Genomic DNA, 23,934 nt, shown 5'->3' with positions numbered 1-23,934 from the left:
CCTTTCTCCTTTCACACCATTAAAGCCATGGATGAAAGCCACCGGCCTTTTTTGCAGAGGGACTTGGCTGGCACAGGCCTGAACCAGAGCCAGATTCCAGGCCCCCCTCCTGTCCCCCTCTCGCCCTGTCCAAACACGGTTGGGACTCCGCACAGACTGCTGTGAATGAAGCATTTAAGGATCAGAGGCCTCAGGCGCTGGGCAAACTCTCCCTGTTGCCCCGAGCTACCTTAAAAAAAATAAAAGGTGCTTGGCTCCAATTTTCTTAGCGGCTGGCAAAGAGGGGATCTCATGACTCCCTTTGAAAGGACAAGGTAGGGACAAACTGCGGATAGATCTTCTTCATGTTGGTTGGGGCATTTTCTCTTTTGCTCTGTGGGGCTGAATTGACCGGCCTTGCGTAGATGGAGAAGCCACCGAGGGGGAAAGGCATCCTGATTCACCTGCTTCTTCCTTTCTGCTGTTCCAAGATGCTCCTGGCTATCATCTTCTTGCAAATTTCCCCTCAAGCTTTGGCTGTAAGCAGTGGTAAGTAGTTTGCTTTTCTGTGGGGGGTGGGCGGGCTGCAATTCACTGGCTCTTCTTAGGCTGCAGTACAGCTACAGTTGGCAACCGTTCGGGACTGCTCAAGAAGAAACAAATAAAACTCACCCCTATTCTTTGTCTTTTTGTACACAAAGAAATAGCCCCTAAATAATAAGTGTTTGGATGGAACTACCAGCCACGTTTGCAGACACTGGCCTCTTCTCTGCTGGCGATCCATCTTTGAAGGATGTTTGCAAAGAATGCATTTATTTTTTATTCTTTTAGGCCTCTGTCCTCAAAGAGGCTACAGTGGGTGTTGCTCACAAAGGATGCTAACAGATCCATGCGTGCCCTGGCAGTGAATATCAGTTCAACAGAGGCTGACTCCCAGGTAGAGATGGAAAGACCTGTCAATGTTAGTTTCACAGTTTAGTTTCAGTTTCCCATCCAAAGTTAAGTTCTCCACATTTCTGCAACTATGTGATTATTTTTTTTAAAAAATCCTCATAATTCTTCAGCATTTTTGCAGGAATTTCTTCTAATAAGCACATTTTAAGTGCAGTTTTGACTAACGTACCCATTTTTGCAAACAATTTCTCCTAATACAATGCATTTTTGTCTGTTATTCTTTAAATGTATTCATTTTCATGTACATTTCCCCCTCATAGATACATGTTTGCAAACATTGGATGGCTGCAGAACTGCACTGCAATTTCAGATATGTGTGACTTTCAAAGTATGGCTGTGTTTAGGTTCTCATATAGCTTCAGAAAGTGCAAATTTGATAGATTCTTCTTGAAAGGTAAACCAAACCAAACCATTCCTACTCCCAGGAAAAATAGTTCGTAAGATTGCAGATGAATTTCTCTTGGCTGCAAACTTTGACTTCAAGTTTGACCTAAATATCTATGTGATTAAAACATGGGTTTTGTTTTTCACCCCAGCAATATGAAAATCCAGAGGATACCTTCCCCCTCTCACAACGGGAAATTCTCTTGCACAAGCCTCACAAGGGCGAATGGGAATGCACTTGTGCCCCTAACATTCCTTTTAGCTGAATTTGTGGCAGAGAGTTTGCAATGAGTTGCACTGATTGAGTCACATCTTTCTCTTTCCGTCTCTTTCTCTGCCCTTACAGCACCCAAAATGCATCCTTGGGGATGGCTGCATCATCTTGCCTTCTAGTAGGGCCAACACGTCAGAGACTGAAAGATGTTGGGAACATCCAGAGTCCATGTAGGCCAAACCAGTTTTAAAAGACCTTGCATGTTAATGCAGAGAGGCAATAATATGATCCTGGGACATATACCTGAAACATCGTCTTGCTCCTTATATACCCAGCAGATCACTGCGCTCTGCAGGTGAGGGCCTCCTGCAGATACCATCTTATCAGGAGAGCTGTTCTACACAACATAGGAAGCAGACCTTTAATGTAGTGGCGCCTACCCTTTGGAATTCCTTCCCCTTAAATATTAGACAGGCACCATCTCGTTATCTTTTCGGTGCCTACTGAAGACCTTCCTCTTTCAACAAGCCTTTTAAGTAGAGACCTTATCCCAGTCTGCGTCTGTGTTGGAATTGCTATTTAAGATGTTTTTAAACTTTTTTTAAAAAGATGTTTTTAAAGATGTTTTGTTTAAATATATTTCAAATATATTTTTATTTGTTTTAGAGTGTTTTTAGTATTTTTGTTTGTGCCCTGGGCTCCTTCTGGGAGGAAGGGTGGGATATAAAATTAATAAATAAGTAAGTAAATAAAAATATATTTTGCTGTTCCTAATGAAGGATAGGAGAAAAATCTGGGGCAGTATCAAATTACTTTGAGTAGGCCCATTGAAATTAGTGGATACAACCCTCAGTTTGCACTTCCCAAATCAATACACAACCTGAAAATACAACTGTCCTTTGAAATTCACTCTTCTTAGAATTTTGCGATGCACTTCTCAACCCCCCTGTGATGTTCCTATATTAATGTATATATGGTAAGTGTTGTTTTAGAAGATACATGGTAAGTGGAGTGAAAGAGGGGGAGTGAATGGGCAGCAGAATGCGAGATGATTGGGTGAGTGTTTAAAATGGCTGAATGTATAAAAGGAAGAGTGAGAGTGGAATAGGGGGAAGAAGAGAAAGAGTGGATTGCTTGGTGGGGTTTAGAGAGTTGTTTACCAGGAGGGAGGTGGAGTTCGGATTAGTATTGAGTAAAACCATATGCTTATGTGCCTTAAGAAGAAATCTTGTTAATCTTGTTAGCTTTGTTATCTGTAATAAATACTTAATTTGGTTTACCAAAGGCCTGATCCTTGGCTGGGGTTTCACAGAACAGAAGCGAGGGTAAGGTAATGACAAAGGCTGAAGGGGAACTGTAACAAATGGTGGCAGCGGTGAAGAGAATAACAATACCAGTATTCAGAGTCTCTGGGAATACTAGTATTGGGATGTTACTGGTGGTTGCCTAGCAGGGGGATCTGTTGAGATCTGTGCTAGAGCGGATAGGTAAACCATAAGAGAGTGCGGTCCGGACTGGTGGAGTCCCTGGTGGTGCCTAGAGACAGGCAGTAACCACAAGCAGGTAGGAACCTGACAGGGAGAGCCAGGGAGGGACGCATCACACCCCCCCCAAGTGTCAAACATGTGTATACTAGGGGAAAGTGTGCACAAAAAAGCTTGTATTTGTGAAAACAGCATGAAAAATGTATCATAGGATAACTTGCTCATACAAAAAGCTCCTATTAGCCAAAACTACATCCAAAAATACGTACTAAAATGCTGGTGAGTTTTCTCCAGGACTTAAAAAAAAAAAAAATCACAAGCTGATGCAGAAACGTGATGAAGTTAACTGAAGATTGGGAAAATGAGAAACTGGAACAAATCAAAACTGGCAGATTCCTCCATCCAGTGGCAGCAGCGACTCCATGTCAGTGGGGCAGTGGAGTCCGCTCTGGGATTTGGTTTGAATCTTCAAGCAGCTGTCCAAGGTGCTGAAAGCTTTTATCTCTATGGAGATCATCCCGGTCTCCAAAGCACCTTGGACAACTCCTTGAAAGTTCAGACTGAAAGCCGGAATGGATTGCACCGCCCCATTGACATGGACCCACCGGCTGCCACTGCTTCCACACCTGGTCCTAACCCTTTTATACAAACCTGCCTTCTGCTCTCCTAGACAAAAGTCTTAGTGAGTCAAGAAAGGAGGATAGTATTAACTCAAGTCCTAGATAAGGTAAATCCCCTATACTTCCTACAACAACATGCAGTCCTCCTTGAATTCTTCACACTTTTGCATCTGGCTGAGAAAAGGAATAGACAGACGAAAGTACCGTTAAAAAAAGGAAAACCCGCGTGACAAGCAGAGCAGATAAAATCTTGAGGAGAAATATACTTTCCACACAGACCAGCAAAATTTGGTTAGGTACGATGTTTAAAGAAATGTTTGTAGGATCGTCTAGAACTGCATCCAACCAAATCCTACTCAGAGTAGACTCAGTGAGGTCATTGGACTTAAGTTGGGCATGGACATTGGTTTCAGTGGTTCTACTCTGCTTAGGACTTAGGTGGAAACACATGGAGGCATTGATCTTCTGAGGAGGAAAAATATTACAAAATGGCTAGTTTGATTACTCAGAATCACTCAGAAACCATTTGGGCAAATTAGTGGTATATAAATTTAAACATTACTTCTACTATTAAATGTGCAGGAGTAACTATAGGAATGCTATTATGGTTTAGTTTTTCATGTTTGAAGTGTAAAACCGTTGCTGTTAGCCTAACCGAAAAGGAAATTGAAGACAGGCATTTACAAGAGAGAGAGAGACACACACACACAGAAAGGGATATATTTTCATTAAATCACCTTTAAGAGAGTGCATGCTTTTGAGTTACACAGAATTCTTAGTTGGGTGTTCTGCCGGTGGGAAATTACACAGAGTCTTGTGGCATCTTAAAGACAAACAGAATTATTGTGGCAACTGGTCTTGTGGAGTAGAGGAGCTAATTTAATAGTGTATTTTAAGTTGAAAGGCACACACACACACATGGGTGTGGAAGGATTTAGATGTAAACAGCAACATCAGATGAAAAAGCAGAAAGCGAAACAAAAGAAATGTTCGGTGATAATCCCATGTAAAGCTTAAGTGCTTACAAGGGAAGCATAGCAACTATTCATAACAGTGGATGCTGGCGATATAACATAATTATCCAGTGAATTAACATCCGTAGAGACGGGAGAAAAACTGTTGCCTTGATTCAGGCCTCAACTAACAGAATCAAACTTCCTGATAAGTTATAGTTCAGCAGGTTCAGGAAAAGAATGAATGCAGCAAGCTGGAAATTCATGCAACTGACATGACGAGTTCTAGACTACTTCACAAAAGTACATGTGCTTTCAGGAGGCACTAGGCTCTATGCCGTTGCTTTTTGCTTGTAACTGATTGAAGCGGCCTCACTTTTGGAAGATGGGAAGTATTTGCCAAAGACTGCTCTAGCAAAAGGAAGGTTTAAACCCAGATGGTCTCCAAAAGCAAAGGCTACCTCTCTGTTCTCCAAGATTCCCTAAAGTATTGAGGAGGGTGGAGAATGTGAAGAAAGACCTCTCTCTCTCCCCCCCCCCCTTTTCCAATTCTGTTGCTCACACCGCCAGGATAAATTTAGCAGCCGCCTGAGAGAGGTCCTTTTGCAGATCACATCTCTGCTGAGGGGACCAGCTGCCCTTTTCAGCGTGGAACAGATTCCAGTTCGCTTTTCTCTCCAATCAGCCTTGGCTCAGGTTTCATGTTTTGCATCTACCTTCTCAGGACTTTCAAGTTTCAGGGATGATATGCTACAAGATTTCTTATAACAACAACAATGTGCACCAGATATTTCAAAGGTATAACTGGAGAAAAAGCCTTGTTGATTCTGCGTCTGAGAGTATGCTCCCTGGGGATGGAATGACCTTTTGTCAAACATCTCTTTTTTTTAATAATATGAAGGGCGAGCTGAAAAGGGTAGAACCTCTCCGAAGGCATGAACATGGAACAAGCCAAGAGACGTTTCCAAATGCCGTGCATGATTGTGTGTGTGTGTGTGTGTGTGTGTGTGTGAGAGAGAGAGAGAGAGAGAGAGAGAGAGAGAGAAGGGGGGCAGTGGCTACAGTCAAAAGGTGTTTAACACTAAGAATGGATCTTCCATGTTCAGATGTAGTCTACCTCATATTCCTCCATCTGAGACGCTGAAGAGATGATGCCAGTCAGTGTAGACAATCCTGTGCTAAAGTGGACTAAAGGGTCTGACTTGGAATAAGACCGCTTGTTCTGTGTCCTAAATTGCAGCTGCTTCTGGTGCAGAACTTATACTGGGAAGTGTGATTGTTGTTGCTGCTGCTGCTGACTAAGATTTAACCACCCCGATTCACTACTTTCCCCCCTTTTCTCCTCTTCCTTTGCAGAATCCCACTGGACCTATGAAGGTAAGGAGAGACTGTTTTCCCTGGCTTTTTGATTTTCAGAATTTCAAATGCATCTATTTGTGCCTGTGCAAGGTTGCCATGATGCCTCACTTGGTAGAGGTTGCTCCTTCTGAGCTGCTGTGAGATTTCTCTTCCTCTAAGCCTGCATGCAATGCCCAGGAAACCATATTAGGATGTGCGGTAGAATAATAAAGAAGCTGCTGAGCATGCACAGAGTGCCTTGGCTTAGCCATGGCCAACTCCTAAACTTTAGAAATCAGGTGACATCTAGAAACTTAGGCAAAATCATTGGTTGAGTAAAATTCGGTTTACAACAATATAATATACAATTATAAAAACAGATCAAACTATTCCAAATGGAAGAGAACAGTAAGAGATTCAGCAGAAGAGGTGAGTCCCGCCAAATTACTGTCAAAGGCCAGAGGAAAGAGGTGAATCTTCAGTGTACGATGAAAGCTGAACAAGGAAGGGCCCAGGTGCACCTCTGCAGGGAGGGAGTTCCACAGCTTAGGCGCTGTCATGGAGAAAGCCATCTCTCCCGGGGCCACTGTTTCCCACACTACTGAGAGTGGCAGAATTACCAAGAGAGCCTCCTCTGCAAATCTTAACATCCAAGAAGGTTCATGGGACCAGCAGCGGCGAGTAAGGGGGGGGGGATTCAGTACAGTTTGCATTTCAAGCCAAATCTATCAAATCTGTACTTATCTGAATTTTATGATGCACAGGCCCGGCACCAGTAGGCAGCCAGGTTGGGCACTGGCCGAGGGCCCCTGTGGCTGAGAGAGGCCCCTGCTGCAGGGGTTGGATGGGTGCAGCTCCTGCTTGGTGATCCACACTGGCATTGGGTCATGGAGCTTGCACCTCATGCCCCAATGCTGGTATGGATTGCCACCCTCCCAGGAAACGGCCCCCTTCCACCCACGCGGGCTGGCCGTGCCACTTCCTACATCTCCACATCATTATTATTCTATTAGTATTATTTATTAAATTTATATCCCGGCCTTCCTCCTAGAAGGAGCCCTGGGCAGCAAGCAAAAACACTAAAAACACTCTAAAACATCTTAAAAACAGACTTTAAAATGTATTAAAACAAAACATCTTTAAAACCATATTTTTAAAAAAACACTTTAAAAACATCTTTAAAAAAGCAATTCCAACACAGACGCAGACTGGGATACGGTCCCTACTTAAAAGGCTTCATCACCCAAGATGGCTGGGATACGGTCCCTACTTAAAAGGCTTCATCACCCAAGATGGCGGCAGGGGCCTCAACACGTGCCCACTGCTATGTTGGGGGATGGCAGGCAGGCGTGCCTGCACAGTGCGCTAATGTGCTGATGCAGCCAGGCCTATTTAAGCCCCCGGAGCCTTTGAGTGCCTTCCAGAAGTTACTGAACTACAACTCCCATCATCATCCTTGGCCATTAGCCATGGTTGTTGGAGCTGATGGGAACTGTAGCTCAGCAAACATTTGGAAGGCCAACAGTTTTATGGTTTCGTCTGCAAAGCGTTGAATGGCTTTGCCTTTGCACTTTTGGGTCAGAGGCGGCGGCCTTACGCGTGAATGTGCAGTTGAGCACAGAGATCCGCCAACTTTGGGTGGCCGGGTTGACCTGCAGTAGCCTGACCTCTCTTCTCTTTCTCCATGGGGCAAGCTGGTTTCATGCAGGCACTGGGACAGGTTGATTGTTTGGTTCCCCCCCCTTCCTGAATCCCCCTGGCCTTCATGCTGCACAGACCTTGCTGTTGTCCCCAAAGCCCCTTTTGCAACTCTGAAGTATGTTTCCTACTGCTGCTGCTTGTCTGTCTTCCCAGCGAACACCCTCCACGCCACATCGCCGTGTTGTGCTGAAGATGTTAGTGCCATAGCACTCAACCAAGCATGCTTGATCCTCTTGTGTGGGGTGGGTGATGATAATCCATCCCCCCTTCCCTCTAATCTCTCCCAGAGTGGCCGGCTCTTGAAAAACAAAGGCATTCTTGAAGGGCTGAGGAGGGCTTAGTGATGGGGCAGTGAAGCCAACTAACTGGTGGTATTTGCAGGAAACATTTGAAAATGGCAGGGAAAAAAATAGAGAAAATAGCTTACATGTCATGCCGAGGTTAGTCTGCCCACCTGTGAGTCTCTCTGTGCGAGAAAATCTGAGTGGTGCCGACAAAGTAGAATGGAGACAAAGTCCCCAGCAGGCTCTTGCACTCTGATTGGTATGGTTCCAGAGTATCACACAAGAGGCCACCTACTTGCTGAAGCTAAGCAGGTCTGGATCTAGTCAGTGCCTGGATGGGAGACTGTCCTGGGAACTCCATATACATGCCACTTCGGGTTCTGTGATGAAAGAAAGGCAGGGTATACATGTAATGAAAATTAAATAAATTGGTTCCTGCTAGGTCCCACCTACATATGGGCAGGGCCCAGAGAGCATGAAGAACAGCCGCAAACCTGTAAATGAGAACGGTTCTGATAGCACTCACTGGCGTGTCGCACGCATATTTGTCCGTGTTGCGCTGTCACCATCCCAGCTGCCATGTGCGGCAGGTATGTGAGCTCTCTCGTCCAGCTCGGGAGGTGAGCAGGGCAGTCTGGGTCGCAAGAGAGACTAGCGAAGCCAGACATATTCGGAGGAAGGCCAAGTGGTTCTGTAAGGTGCATGCCATGTGGAATTCAAAGGAAGAATCAAATCCGCACTTTTTGAAACAATGCAAGAATTGAAACATGACCATCCTTCAAAAGTCACACTTATTTGATTTTTTGCAGTGCAATCCTCCAACCAAACAATGTTGACAAAAATGCATATGTTAGGGGAAAGCATGCATAAAAATGAAAATATTAGTGAGAATAACATACGAAAATGAATTATGTTGGGAGAAATGGCTTGAAAAATGTATACACTGAAAACTGTGTACAAAAATGGGCTTAATGGGAGAAATTCACTCTAAAATGCTGAAGAATTTTCATGAGGATTTTTGAAAAAAATAAATTTGCAAACTGCTGCAGAAATGTGGAGAACTGAATTTTAGACTGGAAAGATGAGAAATTTAGAGATCTGAAACTGACAGATCCTTCCAACCCTTCCCTGGATTAATCAGCAGCAGGTTTTATATAAAAAAAGTTAACTATTTTTAATTAAAAAATCTTGCAAATCATCCCCCAAAGCCAAAGGATCCCAAGTTGCATAGAAACATGAAACTAAATTATACTCAAAGTAGACCCATTGAAATTTACTCTGAGCAGAACTAACTTGGGATACATCCAACAGGGAAAATACAGCTGTTTGGAGATGGAGGTGAACTGTATTCCATTAAAAAATAAATAAGCACGTGTCTGGTAACTTTTAAGCTCTGTGGCCACCGGAATAACAATCACGCTAGGCAGGCAAAAGCAAACAACTCTATCCTTGCTTCCTCGTGTGGAAGGAAACTCTTTGCAGCCGGCTAAGGCCCAGGCCAGCGATTGCATTCAGATGCAAAGGAGCGTGCAGTGCACCCTTCACATTGCTCGTCCCTCCATGTATTGAGGGTCATTCACGGAGGCGAACCTCTTTCAGAAAAACAGAGGACTTGACTTGCCTCTTTGCCATTTTTTTTTGTGAGGAAAAGACTGCCCTTTTTTCTGGTGGAATCGGGGCTGGCTTCCAGTGGTAGGAAGCAAACGAGGACACTCTAAAAGGGTGTCCTCACACAGTGCAAATGTTCTTTCTGGGTTGTGGGGGTGTGGACAGCTGAACTGATTTCCAGGATGGTTGGGAAAAAAAATGATTATCCTCAACTCTGGAATCTTTCTGAAGGGGAGCAGCTTGCAGATAATGCCCTTTGTGGGGGTTAGTTCCCCCCGCAATGCATGAAATAATAAATTAGTTTTGAGCATGTACAGAGTTCCTTTCCTTCACACACACAAGGAAGTCCCCACACATCTATGAGATGGAGGATAAGATTCATGGCCCAAGAGGGCACAGGGCCCCCTTGGGAAAGAACTGAAGCCCAGACAGAGAGCACCCTGCATTTTGAACAGCGCCTGGCTCTCAGTCGATGTCAGTGAGCAAAATTTTAGTTGGTTTTGGCTTCTTAAATTTATTCATCGCTTCACTCAACCAAAAGGCATCCCAAAAAGAATTACAAGGAAAGTAAAATGCAAAATTACATGATAAAAAAATCCATAACACCCCCCAAATACTCAAGGTGTTCATCCAAAATCCTCAAAAAACAAGAATATCCACCTCTACCCGACACAAGAAGAAACACCAAACAGCCACTAAAAACCGAACCATTAATAGTGTCCAAATGTCCGGGAAATTGAAAAAAGGTTTTGCCTGGCACAAAAAAGATGACAGAGTTGGCACCCGGCGAGATTCCCTGGAGAGAGCATCCCATCATCTCTCCCAGCCACAGAGCTTCATGCATGGGCAGCCTCAAGACTTGATTATTGCTCTGTGTTCTGTGTGAGGCTACCCTTGAGCTTAGTCCTGAAGCTCCAACTGGTGCAAACTGTTCTGGCTGGACTGTTGATGGGGACAGAGTACTGCCAGGTAGGTGGATAAGGGGAGAGATGGTCCAAGAGCTCTTCTCGTGGCTGAGATTACGTGGTGCATTTACCAGCTTTTGGTCCTCTTTTCCGATTCTGTGGTCCAAATGCTGATCTCTTCTGTCTCAGGGTCCCACGGACAGGAGCATTGGCCAGACACTTTTCCAGACTGTGGCTGGAAGGCTCAGTCCCCTGTCGACATCCAGATGGGGTCAGTCCAATACGACCCCTCCCTGCCTCCCATTGAGCCAGAGGGATACTGGAACCCTGGAAGCGGCGATTTTACCTTGATAAATAACGGGCACACAGGTGAGGTTGTTTAGGGGTCTTAATTCCTTCCTCCGCCACTCCTCTCTATATCAACAGCCCTCGTTTCTCCCTTTGCCAAGGAAAGGGACATTTTCTGTTTAAGCCCGGAGCACCCACTGGGTGGAAAGGCAGTCCTTTCGACAAACGTATGAAATAGACAAATATGAGACTATAGCACACTTCCATGGTGTATATATCGATGTGTTAAAGAGTCCTCGGTCAACCTGCAGCTACACTCTGGGCCAGTGACGTTTGCGGCACCAGGGAGGCCCCTGTCCACATTGCCATGATATCCCAGACCTCTGTGCCAGTTAGCGATGTGCTAGAACTCCGCCCAATTCGGATTTGGTACTGGATTTCCCATTAATTCACTTATTCTCTGTAGCTGTGGATCGGATTTTTATGTAGGGATTTCCATAGCTATGTTCAAAAACGTCGACCACCTCTAAAATATATTACGAATGACGATTTTGTCAATATTTTATTTCATTTATCAGTATTTCCTTTCAAAATATTGATATTTCCTTTAAAACTATTGACATTAAAATATATTTACACTATATTTACACCTTATCTTCACATCCTTGAGGACTAGCAGCTTGCTTTAAGAAAATGAAGGGTGGGTGGGGACTTTTTTGGGGAGATGGTGAATTCCACACCCTAATTCTTGCACCTGTGTTTGTGTGGGGCAAAAGCAGCAGCAGTTCTCCCCATCCAAACCCCAGGCTCATGACCTCTTGGTGTCTCTCTCTCTCTCTTTTTCTTGCAGTGCAGATGTCTTTGCCCCCAAGCATGCGGTTGCATGGCCTCCCCAGTGACTTCTCAGCTGTTCAGCTGCACTTCCATTGGGGTGGGAAGGGGCACTCCAAAGGGTCAGAGCACAAGGTGGACGGAAAGTCCTTCCCAGCAGAAGTAAGTAGGCCAGGGCTGTGGCCTTGCCTTGGAAATCGACCCCCTACCCGTCCATGAGAACACCGTTGCTGGATCGCTCCAAAGGTCCAGCCCCTTCAGGTGTCCTGTTTGCAACAACGGCCAGCTACCTGCTGGATACCTGCTGTGTTATTTCCAACCCCTTCCCCCCAAATCCCAAAAAGCAGGTGGAGAGTCAGGCTTGATCGCATCATCGAGCTGAGCCACCTGTTCCCACAGCAGTCGATCAGCAAAGGCGGCAGAGGAAGCTGCTCTGTACTGAGTCAGACCATTGGGCCATCTAGCCCAGGATGGTCAAGGCTGATTGCCATGGCTCTCCGAGGTTTCAGGCACGGAGAACTTTCCCCAGCCAGACCTAGAGATGCCGTCGGGGACTGAGCGTAGCCTTTCTGCTTGCTTGACCACTGAGCTACAGCCCTTGGCCTATACATTTTATTTATTTATTTATTACTTGATTTATATCCCGCCCTTCCTCCCAGCAGGAGCCCAGGGCGGCACACAAAAGCACTAAAAACACTTTAAAATGTCATAAAAACAGACTTTAAAATACATTAAAACAAAACATCTTTAAAAACATTTTTTTTAAAAGCTTTCAAGACATCTTTATTTAAAAAAGGTTAAAAACATATTGTTGTTGTTTTTTTTAAAAAAAGGTTGAAAAGCATGTTAAAAAATAAAGTAAGATTCCGGTCCTCCTGGATCTGAACTTCTACCAAGTCAGAGCCTTTGGCTCAGTGTTGTCTACACTGACTGGCAGCAGCTTCTCCAGACTCCAGGTCTCAGGCAAGGAGGCCTTTTCAAACTTGGCGATTCGGGGGACTGAGAGTAGATCTTCTGCATGCAATGCAAAAGCTCTGCTGCTGAGCCATGGCCCTTCCCCACAGCCAACCCACAGGTGGCTAATCTTCTAATTCTTTTCCCTCCTCTCTCAGCTCCATGTTGTCCACTTCAACTCAGAGAAGTACCGTAATGTGAGTGTGGCAAAACACCAACCGGATGGGCTGGCAGTGCTGGGCATCTTTCTGGAGGTGAGCCACTCCGTAAAAAGAGACCTCCTGCAAAAGCCACTTTTTCAGCAAAACTTTGGCCCCCGAGCCCCGTGCTCACCCTCCCCCCTGGCCAACTCAATATGTGCAAGATGGAAGATTTCCTCACCCCCACCCTTCGACAGCCAATTTTCCCCTTTCCTCGCCCCTCCACTGTTGAAATGAAGACTGTATGCTCTATGGGGCAGGGAACTATAGAGTATCGTGAGCATGGAAGGCGGGGTAGAAATCAATAAATCATAGCAATCATGGTCTCCTCTCTCCGCTGTGTCCAGCAGGCTGGCGACGTGGCAAACCCCGCCTACGATCACATCTTGGACCACTTGGACAAGATCCAGTATGCAGGTGAATTGTCCCAGTCTGGACACTTCCAGGTGGGCAGGGAGGGGGGATCTGAAGGGCACAACAGAGTTTGCAAATGGGTAGGGGAATATACGACAGTGCCTTAGACCGAGTCAGGCCTAAGCTCAATATTGCAACCGGAATGATCAAGGGGATGGAGCGACTCCCTTACGAGGAAAGGTTGCAGCATTTGGGGCTCGTGGGGATTCAAAGAAGCTGAATGTTGGAAGATTCAGGACAGACAAAAGGAAGTACTTCTTTACTCAGCGCATAGTTAAACTATGGAATTTGCTCCCACAAGACGCAGTAATGGCCACCAGCTTGGATGGCTTTAAAAGAAGATTAGACAAATTCATGGAGGACAGGACTATCAGTGGCTACTAGCCGTGATGGCTGTGCTCTGCCACCCTAGTCAGAGGCAGCATGCTTCTGAAAACCAGTTGCCGGAAGCCTCAGGAGGGGAGAGTGTTCTTGCACTCGGGTCCTGCTTGCAGGCTTCCCCCAGGCACCTGGTTGGCCACTGTGAGAACAGGATGCTGGACTAGATGGGCCACTGGCCTGATCCAGCAGGCTCTTCTTATGTTCTGATGTTCTTATTGTCTGCACTGACTGGCAGCAGCAACTTTCAGGCAGGGGATGTTCCCAGCCATTCTTTCAGATGCTGGGGGTTGAACCTGGGACCGTCTGCGTGCAAAGAAGATGCTCTGCTGCTGAGCTGCAGCTCTTTCCTTAAATACAACAGCGAGTAAGATTCTAGTCCTCCTGGTTCTGAAGAAAGGAGTGATTTAAGCAGGAATGGAGGAGGCTGCTTTATACAGAGCAAGGCCCTTTGTCCATCTAGCACAGTCTTGTCCACACTGACTGCCGATGACTCTCCAGGGTTTTCGACTGATCCTAACTCTGCATGCAAAGCACCGGCTGCATCACAGAGCCCAACAGGCTGGTACCAAAAATGTCCCTCCAAGGCCAGAGGCAAATGAAAGATGCAATGAAGCAGCTGTTGCCTTCAGGACCCGCTTGTGGGTCTCTTTATGGAGCATCTGGATGGCCGCTGTGAGAACAGGACCAGACGGGCCCCAGCTGCAGGGCTTTTCTGATGTTCTTATGGAGCCTTCAGGTCCAGAGGCAGTCTATCTTGATTGCTAGGTTCTTAGGGGCGTTTGGCCACTGTGAGAATGGAATGCTGGACTAGGTGGGCCCCCTTCGGCCTGATCCAGCTGCGGAAGGGCTCTTCGGATGCTCTTAAGGGAAGGAGGCCTGGAGATGGAGGAAGAATTTTAATTGCACTGTTTTCAAATTGTTTTTAAGTATTTTGAGTGTATGTTAATGTTTTAATATTGCAAATAGTTTAAGTTTAGATTAATGCAGATTTTTGTATGTTTTTATCATATGTATCCATTTTTATCTGTAAGCCGCCCTGAGTTCCAATTTTGGAAAAAGGGCAGGGTAAATAATAATAATAATAATAGAGAATAAGAATAAGAATAGCCAGGCAACGGCTTTCTGCAAGGACATTTATCCGGAGGGACGGGTGGGGGCAGTGAAAACCTGCAACGGAGCTGCCCGCAGTTGACTCCCATCTTGTATATTGGTGTTGTATGTTCTCTCTGTCCTCTCCTCCCCACTCCTGAACGTGCCAGAACAGGAAATAACCATCGCCCCTTTCAACGTGCGCAACCTCCTCCCGGCACATTTGGGCCACTATTTCCGCTACAATGGCTCGCTGACGACTCCGCCCTGCTCCCAGAATGTGCTGTGGACTGTCTTCCACCAGCCAGCCCACATCTCCGTTGCCCAGGTATCGTATCCGCCTCGCAGGCCCTCGGGGTGCAAAGCCTGGCCTCTGTAGGCTTGGGAACAAAAACCCAAACGCGCTTGTAGATGAATACGAGTGGTCCGTGGGCAGAGCCACACCAGAAGCTTATGCTGCTTTTATCCCAGTTTGAACTGTACCTGCGTCTTGGGCTAAGCATTCAAGTTAATAAAAAAATAAATTAAAAAAATATGAATACTACTACGGATAACCATAAGCCACCTTCAGTTTATGTTACGGATACCATAGCCATCAGTACCTGCAGCTTGAGTTAAGCGTATAAGTCACTGTTTCTCAAACGGTGCGCTGCAGCACACTGGTGCGCCGCAAGAGGTGGCTAGGTGTGCCGCAAATATTATGAAAGTATATTTTAAAACTGAGAAGAAACCCATTTGTATAGAGATTTATTACATCCATGTTCAATTAATAGCTAGGCTAGGCCCTAATATATTAATATATTTTTAATCTTGTAAACAAAGTGTGCCAGAAATGTTTTACATGTTTTGCAGTGCGCCATGAACCAAAGTTTTGAGAACCATTGGTATAAGTTAATGAAAGCCCTCCAGTGGTCCAAATTAAGTATCCACTCGAAATGAGATTGCCCACTCTTGCGCCAGACAAATGGCAGGGAGCCAGTAGCTCTTCAGAGGTTGCTGGACTCCCAACTTCCATCATGCCTGACTGTCGCCCATGCAGTCTGCTGGATCTGAAGCTGGAGTCCAGCACCCACTGGAGGGCCACCGATGCTTCCTTCATCGTCGGCATTGCAGAAGGTAGAAACCAGCGGCATTTAGGGGAATTTGCCCCTCCCGCAATACAGAGGTGGGATGAACTCAGAGTTGTGTTTACTCACCTCTCTTCCAGCTGGAGACGCTGCAGAAATCTGTCTATTGTACTGAAGCAGGTGAACACCCCGCAGAGCTTCTAGTGGACAACTTCCGGGCCCCACAACCCTTGAACCAACGAGTGGTGTTCTCTTCCTTCTCTGTTGGTGAGTACAACCTTCCTGCCCAGGAAGACTCTGTGTGTGCATGCGTTTGAGCATGTATATAATTGGATGTTAGAACAAATTAAACCAGAACTGTCACTAGAAGCTAAAATGATGAAACTGAGGTTATCATACTTTGGAGACATCATGAGAAGACAGGATTCACTAGAAAAGACAATAATGCTGGGAAAAACAGAAGGGAGTAGAAAAAGAGGAAGGCCAACCAAGAGATGGGTTGATTCCATAAGGGAAGCCACAGACCTGAACTTACAAGAGCTGAACAGGGTGGTTCATGACAGATGCTTTTGGAGGTCACCGATTCATGGGGTCACCATAAGTCGTAATCGACTTGAAGGCACATAACAACAGCAACATATGTGTGTGTGTATTTGTGCATACACGCACACACTAGGGGCTGCACCCCTGCTTGCTTCGCTTGCCAACTCTGCCTACCCTTCACCCTTTCCAAACCCCTCCCTTTACACATCGCCAAAGCCGTCTCCCTCCCCTTCTACCTGCCTGCCTCTGTCTCCATCATCCTCTGGAGCAGTAGTTCTCACAAGTCGGTTGTCCTACTGCCGCTCAACCATGACGACAATCAAGCCAACTGCTGCGCGATGACATTCTTGGGCAAATGTCAAATACATGTAAAAGCATTTATATCCCACGTAATATTTCAAAAACCCCTTAAGCAGTGTACAGTCTAAAATAAAACAATATATCATTAAAACAAAAACAAAACCTAAACCCAAATATAAAAACACATAAAAGCATGTAAAAGCAAATAAACCAGAAACTGAGAGGATATATACGTGTGTATGCATATATGTTACAGAGATCCCCAGCAGCATGCAATCCGTCCGAAGCATGTTTACTCAGATGTAAGCCCTGCTGAATCCAATACAATTTACTCCATAGTAAGCACGTTGAGATCTGTTGCCTTAAGCTCTCCTACGGACAACGATGTCATGGGGGTGGCGATGGAAAGGCCTCCAAAGCCTGTACAAGCAGTTGGGCAATTAAATAAAAGACAAGCTAAAAGTTTTGCTCCAATAGGAAGGAGGATGGGGCAAAAACTCAGATGAATAAATAAAGTGAGCCAGTGGCAATTCCCTTTTATGCATAAAGGTTGCGCCTCATAACTGTGCTTTTCACAGCTCCTTCATCCACGACCGTTGGGAGGGGCTAAAATATTTTCTTCTATACCGGGAAAAGATGCACCAGGCATTTTTTTTTTGCACATGTCGAGCTGTTGTGCAAAGGGTGCAGAAGAAGGTTGTGATGTTGGCAGTCCCTTTCCTGACAACAAGGGGTAGGGTGACACCGGCCTCTAGTGGACAAAAGGCAGCCTTGTTCAGTTGCTGAAGGAATCTGGACTGGAAACCAGATGATGGCTTCTGGCTTTGCATCTGCTCCCTTCTCAAGGTGCAAAGGTTGGTGCGTCTGAGAAGCCTGATCTATAGGCCTCTCCAGAGTATGAAAGGGCAACACCATGTGGTGTCCCTAGGCAAACATTCTCAGGGACTGCCTCACAGCATTGCAACTCCTCTCCTGCTGGGAATTGTAGCTCTGTGAGAGATAAACTACAGTTCCCAGGATTCTTGGGGGATGTGCTTTAAATGTCTGTTGTGCGTAAGGGATGTTTCCTGTACTGTTATATAGAAACATCTCCATGACAAAACGTTAGTAAGCATGCCTTCAACCAGAGTAACGGGAAGTTACCTCCTGTAGTAGATCTTCTTTGCGCCAAACCTTGCAATATAAACAGAATCAAGAATGCAAATAAAATAAAATAAACTTTTTTAAAAATGTGGGAGAGGGTAGGCAGTGTCATGAACACGTGGAGAACTTAAATGTCTCTGTCTTCCCTTTCAGGGCCTTCAGGATATTCTGCAGGTACACAGACCTCTTCTTGTTTGTCCATTGGGATGGGCAGAGCCGCACTGCAACCAGGGTGTTGGGCTAGGTCAACAGCAGAGGGAAGAAATTTGCAGGCCCAAGGGAGGCGGTTTGACATGACAGGATGGAGAGATGCCTCAGGGGGCTGAGGGGGGAAGCAGTGAGCAGTTGGGCCTGGAAGTCTGGCCGTGAGGAAAATCACCCATGTTTCAGGACCCAGTGGGCATCAAGGTGATGGGGAAGGGCCCCCCGGAAGCACTTGGGGGCTACCGCTGTTGGTGAATGGCTAGGAACACAGGTTGCCTTGTACCGAGTCAGATCGTTGGGTCCATCCAGCTCAGACTCATCTACACTGACTGGCAGCAGCTCTTGAGGGTTTCAGGCAGGGGTCTCTCCCAGTCGCATGTGGAGATGCAGAAGGTCCCAGGGTTCACTCCCTGGCATCTCCAGGTAGGGCTGGGGGACAGCCCTGCCCGAAATCCTGGAGAGCTGCTGCCAGTCAGAGCAGACAATACTGAGCTAGATGGACCAATGGGACAAGGCAGCTTTCAGAGAGGCTGAAGGCGGGAGAGAGAAGGGTGCGTTCCATTCAGAATTTCAGGTATGTGGTAAAGAAATAGCCTCTTTAGCAGCTACAGTGTACTAGTCCTCAGTGAGGAAGCTCCGTACATTCCTCTCCCCCTCCCCCCAGCCTCTAAACTTGGGAATCTTCAATTTATTTAACAAGATATTATATGCTACTTACTAGATCAAAAGACCCCTAAGCAGCCTCCAGTAGAGCAGGGGTTCCCAAATTGTGGGGGGGGGGGGCTGCATTCAGGTGGTCCATGGTGTGTCTGTGGATTTGGGGTTGAAGATGGGAAGCACCCATCGCATTGAATATTCATATTGGTCTTTAATTGCATTTTAATTGCAATATAATAAATAAAAGAAGCAGTTTATTGCATTACAATCTGAATTCTAGGGAAATTATAACTGAACTCCATAGAATTCAAACTGCAACACAATAAAATGCAATATTATTAATTTAATTAATTTCTATCCTGCCCTTCCTCCCAGAAGGACCCCAGGGCGGCAAACAAAAAACACTGAAAGCACTCTAAAACATCTTAAAAATAAAAGACTTTGAAACACATTAAAACGAAACATCTTTAAAGACATGTTAAAACAAAAACAACTGAAAAACATCTGCATAGAGCAAAGGGTTGGACTTGATGGCCTTATAGATCCCTTCCAACTCTACTATTCTATGATCTTTTTTAAAAAGAGCTTTAAAAACATCTTTAAAAGGATTTGCAATACAACTGCAGAATTGGATAAGGCTTCTACTTAAAAGGCTTGTTGAAAGAGGAAGGTCTTCAATAGGCATTGAAAAGTTAACAGAGATGGTGCCTGTCTAATATTCAACGGGAGGGTATGTGTATATATAATGACAACAGAAGATTTATGTAACTTTAAAGTTGACAATGAGGACATTGAACTTGTCAAGGGTTATCAATACCTTGGCACAGTCATTAAGCAAAATGGAAACAATAGTCAAGAAATCAGAAGGCGGCTAGAACTGGGGAGGGCAGCTATGAGAGAACTAGAAAAGGTCCTCAAATGCAAAGATGTATCACTGAACACTAAAGTCAGGATCATTCAGACCATGGTATTCCCAATCTCTGTGTATGGATGTGAAAGTTGGACACTGAAAAAAGTGGATAAGAGAAAAATATACTAATTTGAAATGTGGTGTTGAAGGAGAGCTTTGCAGATACCACGGACAGCGAAAAAGTAAAATAATTGGGTGTTAGAACAAATTAAACCAGAACTGTCACTAGAAGCTAAAATGATGAAACTGAGGTTATCATACTTTGGACACATAATGAGAAGACATGATTCACTAGAAAAGACAATAATGCTGGGAAAACCAGAAGGGAGTAGAAAAAGAGGAAGGCCAAACAAGAGATGGATTGATTCCATAAAGGAAGCCCCAGATCTGAACTTACAAGATCTGAACAGGGTGGTTTATAGCAGATGCTGTTGGAGGTCGCTGATTCATAAGGTCACCGTAAGTTGTCATTGACTTGAAGGCACATAACAAAAAATGTGTATATGTGTATATATATATATATATATATGTAAAATAAAAGAAGTAATTAAAAAACAATTTAAGAAATGAGACAGCATCTGGCAAGCACAATTGCGACAACAGGCAGACAAATCATGAAATGTTCCGCCAAGACCCTCAGCAATTTTCAAGTGATCTGTGGATGGAAAAAAGTTTGGGAACCACTGCAGGAGACAGTCTAAATAATATTCACTTTAAAAACACCCCTGAAAACCAAACATACATCATCTCCTATCCTTGACCTCACTTTTCCGTGGAAATAACCACCTTCCTTCCACCTTCCTCTTTCTCCTCTTCCCAGGCGAGATTGTTGCCATAATTTTTGGGGTGATTTTGGGCTGCCTCAGCTTCTTCCTCGCCGGATGGATGGTGGCCAAGAGAATACGGTGAGGCGCCGATGGGAGACTGAGCCGGTTCCTTCTACCTGCAGGAGGTATCTCTCCCTCTCCCCTGGATAACTTTGTTGTGATCATGGCAGACATGAGAGGGAAAGCTGTGCACCGTTGGGTCCCCCTCTCCCAATCCTGTCAAGAAGATGTGTGGTTGTTTGTGGGAGAGAGGGAGGGGTGCAGCCATTTTGCTTGTACGCAGCTGTGTAACAGCAAATTCAGAAGGGCAGGGGCCCTTTATGATCGTCACAGCCATGCCCCCTTTCCCCCTTGTGTCATCTAAGAGTCCACACTATGTTACATCAGACATCCCCAAGAGCCAAGCAGTGAAAGGAAAGACCGGGTGTTAGCCGCTGAGAAGAGTCTTCTCAGTAGCCGACTCACCTCTTTTCACTCTGAATGGTTCAAGGACTCTTCTCAGTGGCTAACACACTCTCCTTTCATGGTGACTGGCTCATAGATACGATGGGACCTGGGTGGGACCCTGTTTCCAAAAATGTGAGGGGTCTATGACCCTCCGTGATCCTGGACGACTACACCCCTGCTTGGATATGGGCTGTACCTCTTAAACCCCCAGAGTATGGGCCAAGCAATGAAGGGGACTCCATAAAGGTGATGCGTCACCCTAAGGCAGGGCTCAGATAACCCTTTCCAGTCCAAGGGCCACATTCCCTTGGGGAAAACCTTCCGGGCCCCACATGCCAGCAGTGGGCGGGCACAGAGGCAGAAGTGGGCGGAGCCACAAATGCTCTACCTCTGTACAGTCTCTATCCTGCATGGAAGCAAGGAAGAATCATGATCAGAGTTCAAGGACACATTCAAGCCAGGCCAAAACACTCAAGGAGGGTGTCAAGAAGGGCCAGTGAGGGGCGTGGCCTGCGGAGAGTTCCGAGGACCTGATAGAGAGGCCTGGAGGGCCGCATTTGGCCCACTGGTTTGAGGTTCTTCACCTGTCATAGAGGTCACTTATGGGTTGATTTTAGAAAAGAGGGACAATTAAGAAAGCTTGGAGACATGATAAATAGATTAATAAAATTACAGGGAAGAGGGGAAAACTATTCCGCCTGATAGAATACTCACATTCAAAGCGCTGTTCCTTGCGAAGGCCACTTTTAGGGATGGGCTGAATCTTTTCCTGAGCACCCCACATTTCTGGGTGGGTAATGAATTCAGAGGAAATCGGGGGGGTGCAACCGGGATTCCTTGGTAAGATCTTAAAGGGTGAAGGGACTAAATTAGGAATACGTCATCTAGAGACGATTGGAGTGATTGGGCCAGGAAATTAATTGGGCTTGCAAGAAACTGACTGGGGTGCCAGCTCACTGAAGAACTCCCCTGGGGCCATTTGGGTGGGAAATCAGTTGGCTTCCCTCGCGCTCCAAGTCTGCATCTTTACATACAGAAGAGCAGAGACAAATTTCATGCACGATGCATAACTATGGGCCAAATATTTTTAAGGACCGACCAATGTCCCTGCAGGGCAGGTGCGGGGAACCCGTGGCGGTCCAGATGTTGCTGAACTTTAGCTCCCATCGCGCCCAACTAATGGGCATGCTTGCTGGGGCCGCTGGGAGTTGTAGTTCAACCATAGCTGGAAGGCCAAAGGTTCCCGCACACTTGCTGCAGGATCTTGGAAGGTCAGGAAAGCAGCTCCTGCTAACAGCCCGACTCTTTATCTTCTGAACCAGGGACAAGCGCATGCAGGAACAAAAGAGCATCGTCTCCACCTCTTCCTCACTGCCAGCGATTTCAGATGAAGACCCCGACGCACGAGACCGACTCTCTGAACCTCCACCCCCTCCCCGCCACTGCCCTAACACAAAAATTCACACACACATTTTGTGGGGCCAGGAAGGGTCGTGGATGAGCCACAGACCGTCCCCAAGAACCCAGCAGTCACTAGCCAAGGCAACCTCTGACCCCCACTGATCAACCCCCGCAAGGAAGAGGCAAAAGAGGAATTCTCTGCAACAAGGCAGAAATTCAGGCCTGGGGAGGGTAACTCCAGTCTGTGCCTGTGTAGTAGAGCAAGGTGTGGGTCTCAACCCCAGACATACAACCTGCACACACACCCCAAACTGGTATTTGGCCTCAATTCTAGGAACCAGCTAAAGAAAGAAAATGATTATTCCAGTTAAGTAGTCGGTAGATGTGCTGTGTTCAATGCAAACCCAGTCTTTTGGGGGCATCCCTGCTTAAGCACATGGACCCTTGGCCATGCTGGGGGGCTGGGAGTCCAGCAAGATCAGGAGGAGGGACCACAGCTGGCCGGGATCCAGAAAGGCTGATTTAGGAGAGCAAAAATTCACATTTCAATCTTGTCTCACAGCCCCAACATTGGTCAGGACTGGGTATAGCTGTACAAATAGTTTGGGTCCGAGTCTGTCCCATTCACACACTCTTTACATGCAGGAGTTCACCCCCCCTTTTAAAAAAAAGCAATTCACCAGTTCTCCCACAATCAGAAACACTCTCCTTATCCTTGTTCACTTAAAAATACACATCCCGTTTCCTCCCGGAATGAACAACCAGACAGATCCACACGGAACCCCTTGGGAACAGATCAAGGACCTGGAGAGGGGCCGTTTCCATCCCATCATTTTATGAAGAAATAAAGTCCTCCTTTTCTTTTGACCCAATGACGGCATTCCGCTTTGGCTTTTTCGGGGAAAGAGGTGGCAAGATGAGAAAGCAGGAGCATTGATCTGCTTGCTTGTTTCTTTAATAGATTTATATCCCGCCCTTCCGCCCAGCAGAAATCCAATTCAGTTCACATTTAAAGGCAAAACTTACCCAATTCCCAAAACAATTCGCAAACAATACACTGTGAAACCTTGCACTTCAGAATGGGATTCTGGGTCACAGAGATGCTACCTCACATGAACATAAAAATGCCACTCTGGGCTCCTGCTGGATGGGTGGGTTATAAATCAAATAATAAATAAATAAAATAAGTCTTTCTTTTTGCCTGTCCTAAATCTTCCAACATTCAGCGTCATTGGATGTCCACGAGTTCTAGCGTTACATGAGAGAAAAACTTTTCTCCATCCACTTCCTCCACGCCATGCATTATTTTAAACACTACCCAAAAAAAGAGCGCCATGTTTTGCCATCAACAGGGAAAGTCCAAGGAAGCCCCGTTATAAGAGAAAAGACCTTTTATTCATTGCACCAACAGAGAGGATAGTAAATATATCAATATATCTATCTATAGATATATCTATCTATCTATAGATATATCTATATCAATATATATATATATCAATACATATATATCTCAAAAGGGCCAGTGCTTTGTCGAAAGAGCCGGTTTAAAATACCTCTCTCCCCCCAACTCAAAGCAGTGGCACATTAACGCAGATGCAGTGGCATTTCCTAGCCAGCAGAGGGGGCAACTACATCCTGCTGCCCCACTGCACCTTTCCTCCTCAAGGCTGCGATGATAGGGGCTCACTGGCTAACGGCAGATAAGACAGGCAGATAAGACAGCAGCAACCATAGAGTTGGAAAAAATGGAAAGACAGGCCTCCTTTTCTTGTTCCCGTCTGAAAGCCAGTTTGGAGAGGATGAGGGAGGGGAATCGTTCAAACTCTGACTCTCCATGGGGAAAGCCCCATTGTG

The 23,934-nt window shown here is 45.8% G+C and overlaps 1 protein-coding gene across 7 annotated transcripts; it reads left to right on the top strand.

The window, feature by feature from the left end:
- Positions 1-23,267, top strand: CA14 (carbonic anhydrase 14). Of its 7 annotated transcripts, XM_061606599.1 has the most exons (12): positions 442-528; positions 1,664-1,886; positions 5,945-5,965; positions 10,614-10,793; positions 11,563-11,705; positions 12,656-12,751; positions 13,045-13,143; positions 14,757-14,909; positions 15,789-15,915; positions 17,788-17,808; positions 20,226-20,357; positions 22,002-23,267. In XM_061606599.1, exons 4-11 carry the CDS (start codon positions 10,691-10,693, stop codon positions 20,312-20,314), a joined length of 831 nt encoding a protein of 276 aa, XP_061462583.1. In that variant the 5' UTR covers positions 442-528; positions 1,664-1,886; positions 5,945-5,965; positions 10,614-10,690; the 3' UTR covers positions 20,315-20,357; positions 22,002-23,267. The 7 variants fall into 7 exon arrangements, with proteins under 7 accessions (XP_061462577.1, XP_061462584.1, XP_061462578.1 ...); XM_061606593.1 differs by lacking the exon at positions 1,664-1,886 and having other exon boundaries at positions 1-528; XM_061606594.1 differs by lacking the exon at positions 1,664-1,886 and having other exon boundaries at positions 2-528; positions 13,048-13,143.
- Positions 23,268-23,934: the final 667 nt, after the last annotated feature.

The sequence above is a fragment of the Rhineura floridana genome, chromosome 22 (genome assembly GCF_030035675.1).
Source record: "Rhineura floridana isolate rRhiFlo1 chromosome 22, rRhiFlo1.hap2, whole genome shotgun sequence".
NCBI classification, from domain to species: domain Eukaryota; kingdom Metazoa; phylum Chordata; class Lepidosauria; order Squamata; family Rhineuridae; genus Rhineura; species Rhineura floridana.
Note: the sequence above shows the minus strand (reverse complement) of the source record. Positions and strands in the feature narration are given on the sequence as shown.

Excerpts from the sequence above, each read along its gene's own strand:
- CA14 (XM_061606593.1), top strand. The coding sequence starts at position 405 with ATGGAGAAGCCACCGAGGGGGAAAGGCATCCTGATTCACCTGCTTCTT. Across the intron at positions 13,144-14,756 it reads CCCAGTCTGGACACTTCCAG|GAAATAACCATCGCCCCTTT; the intron begins GTGGGCAGGGAG and ends GTGCCAGAACAG. Across the intron at positions 15,916-17,787 it reads GTTCTCTTCCTTCTCTGTTG|GGCCTTCAGGATATTCTGCA; the intron begins GTGAGTACAACC and ends CTTCCCTTTCAG.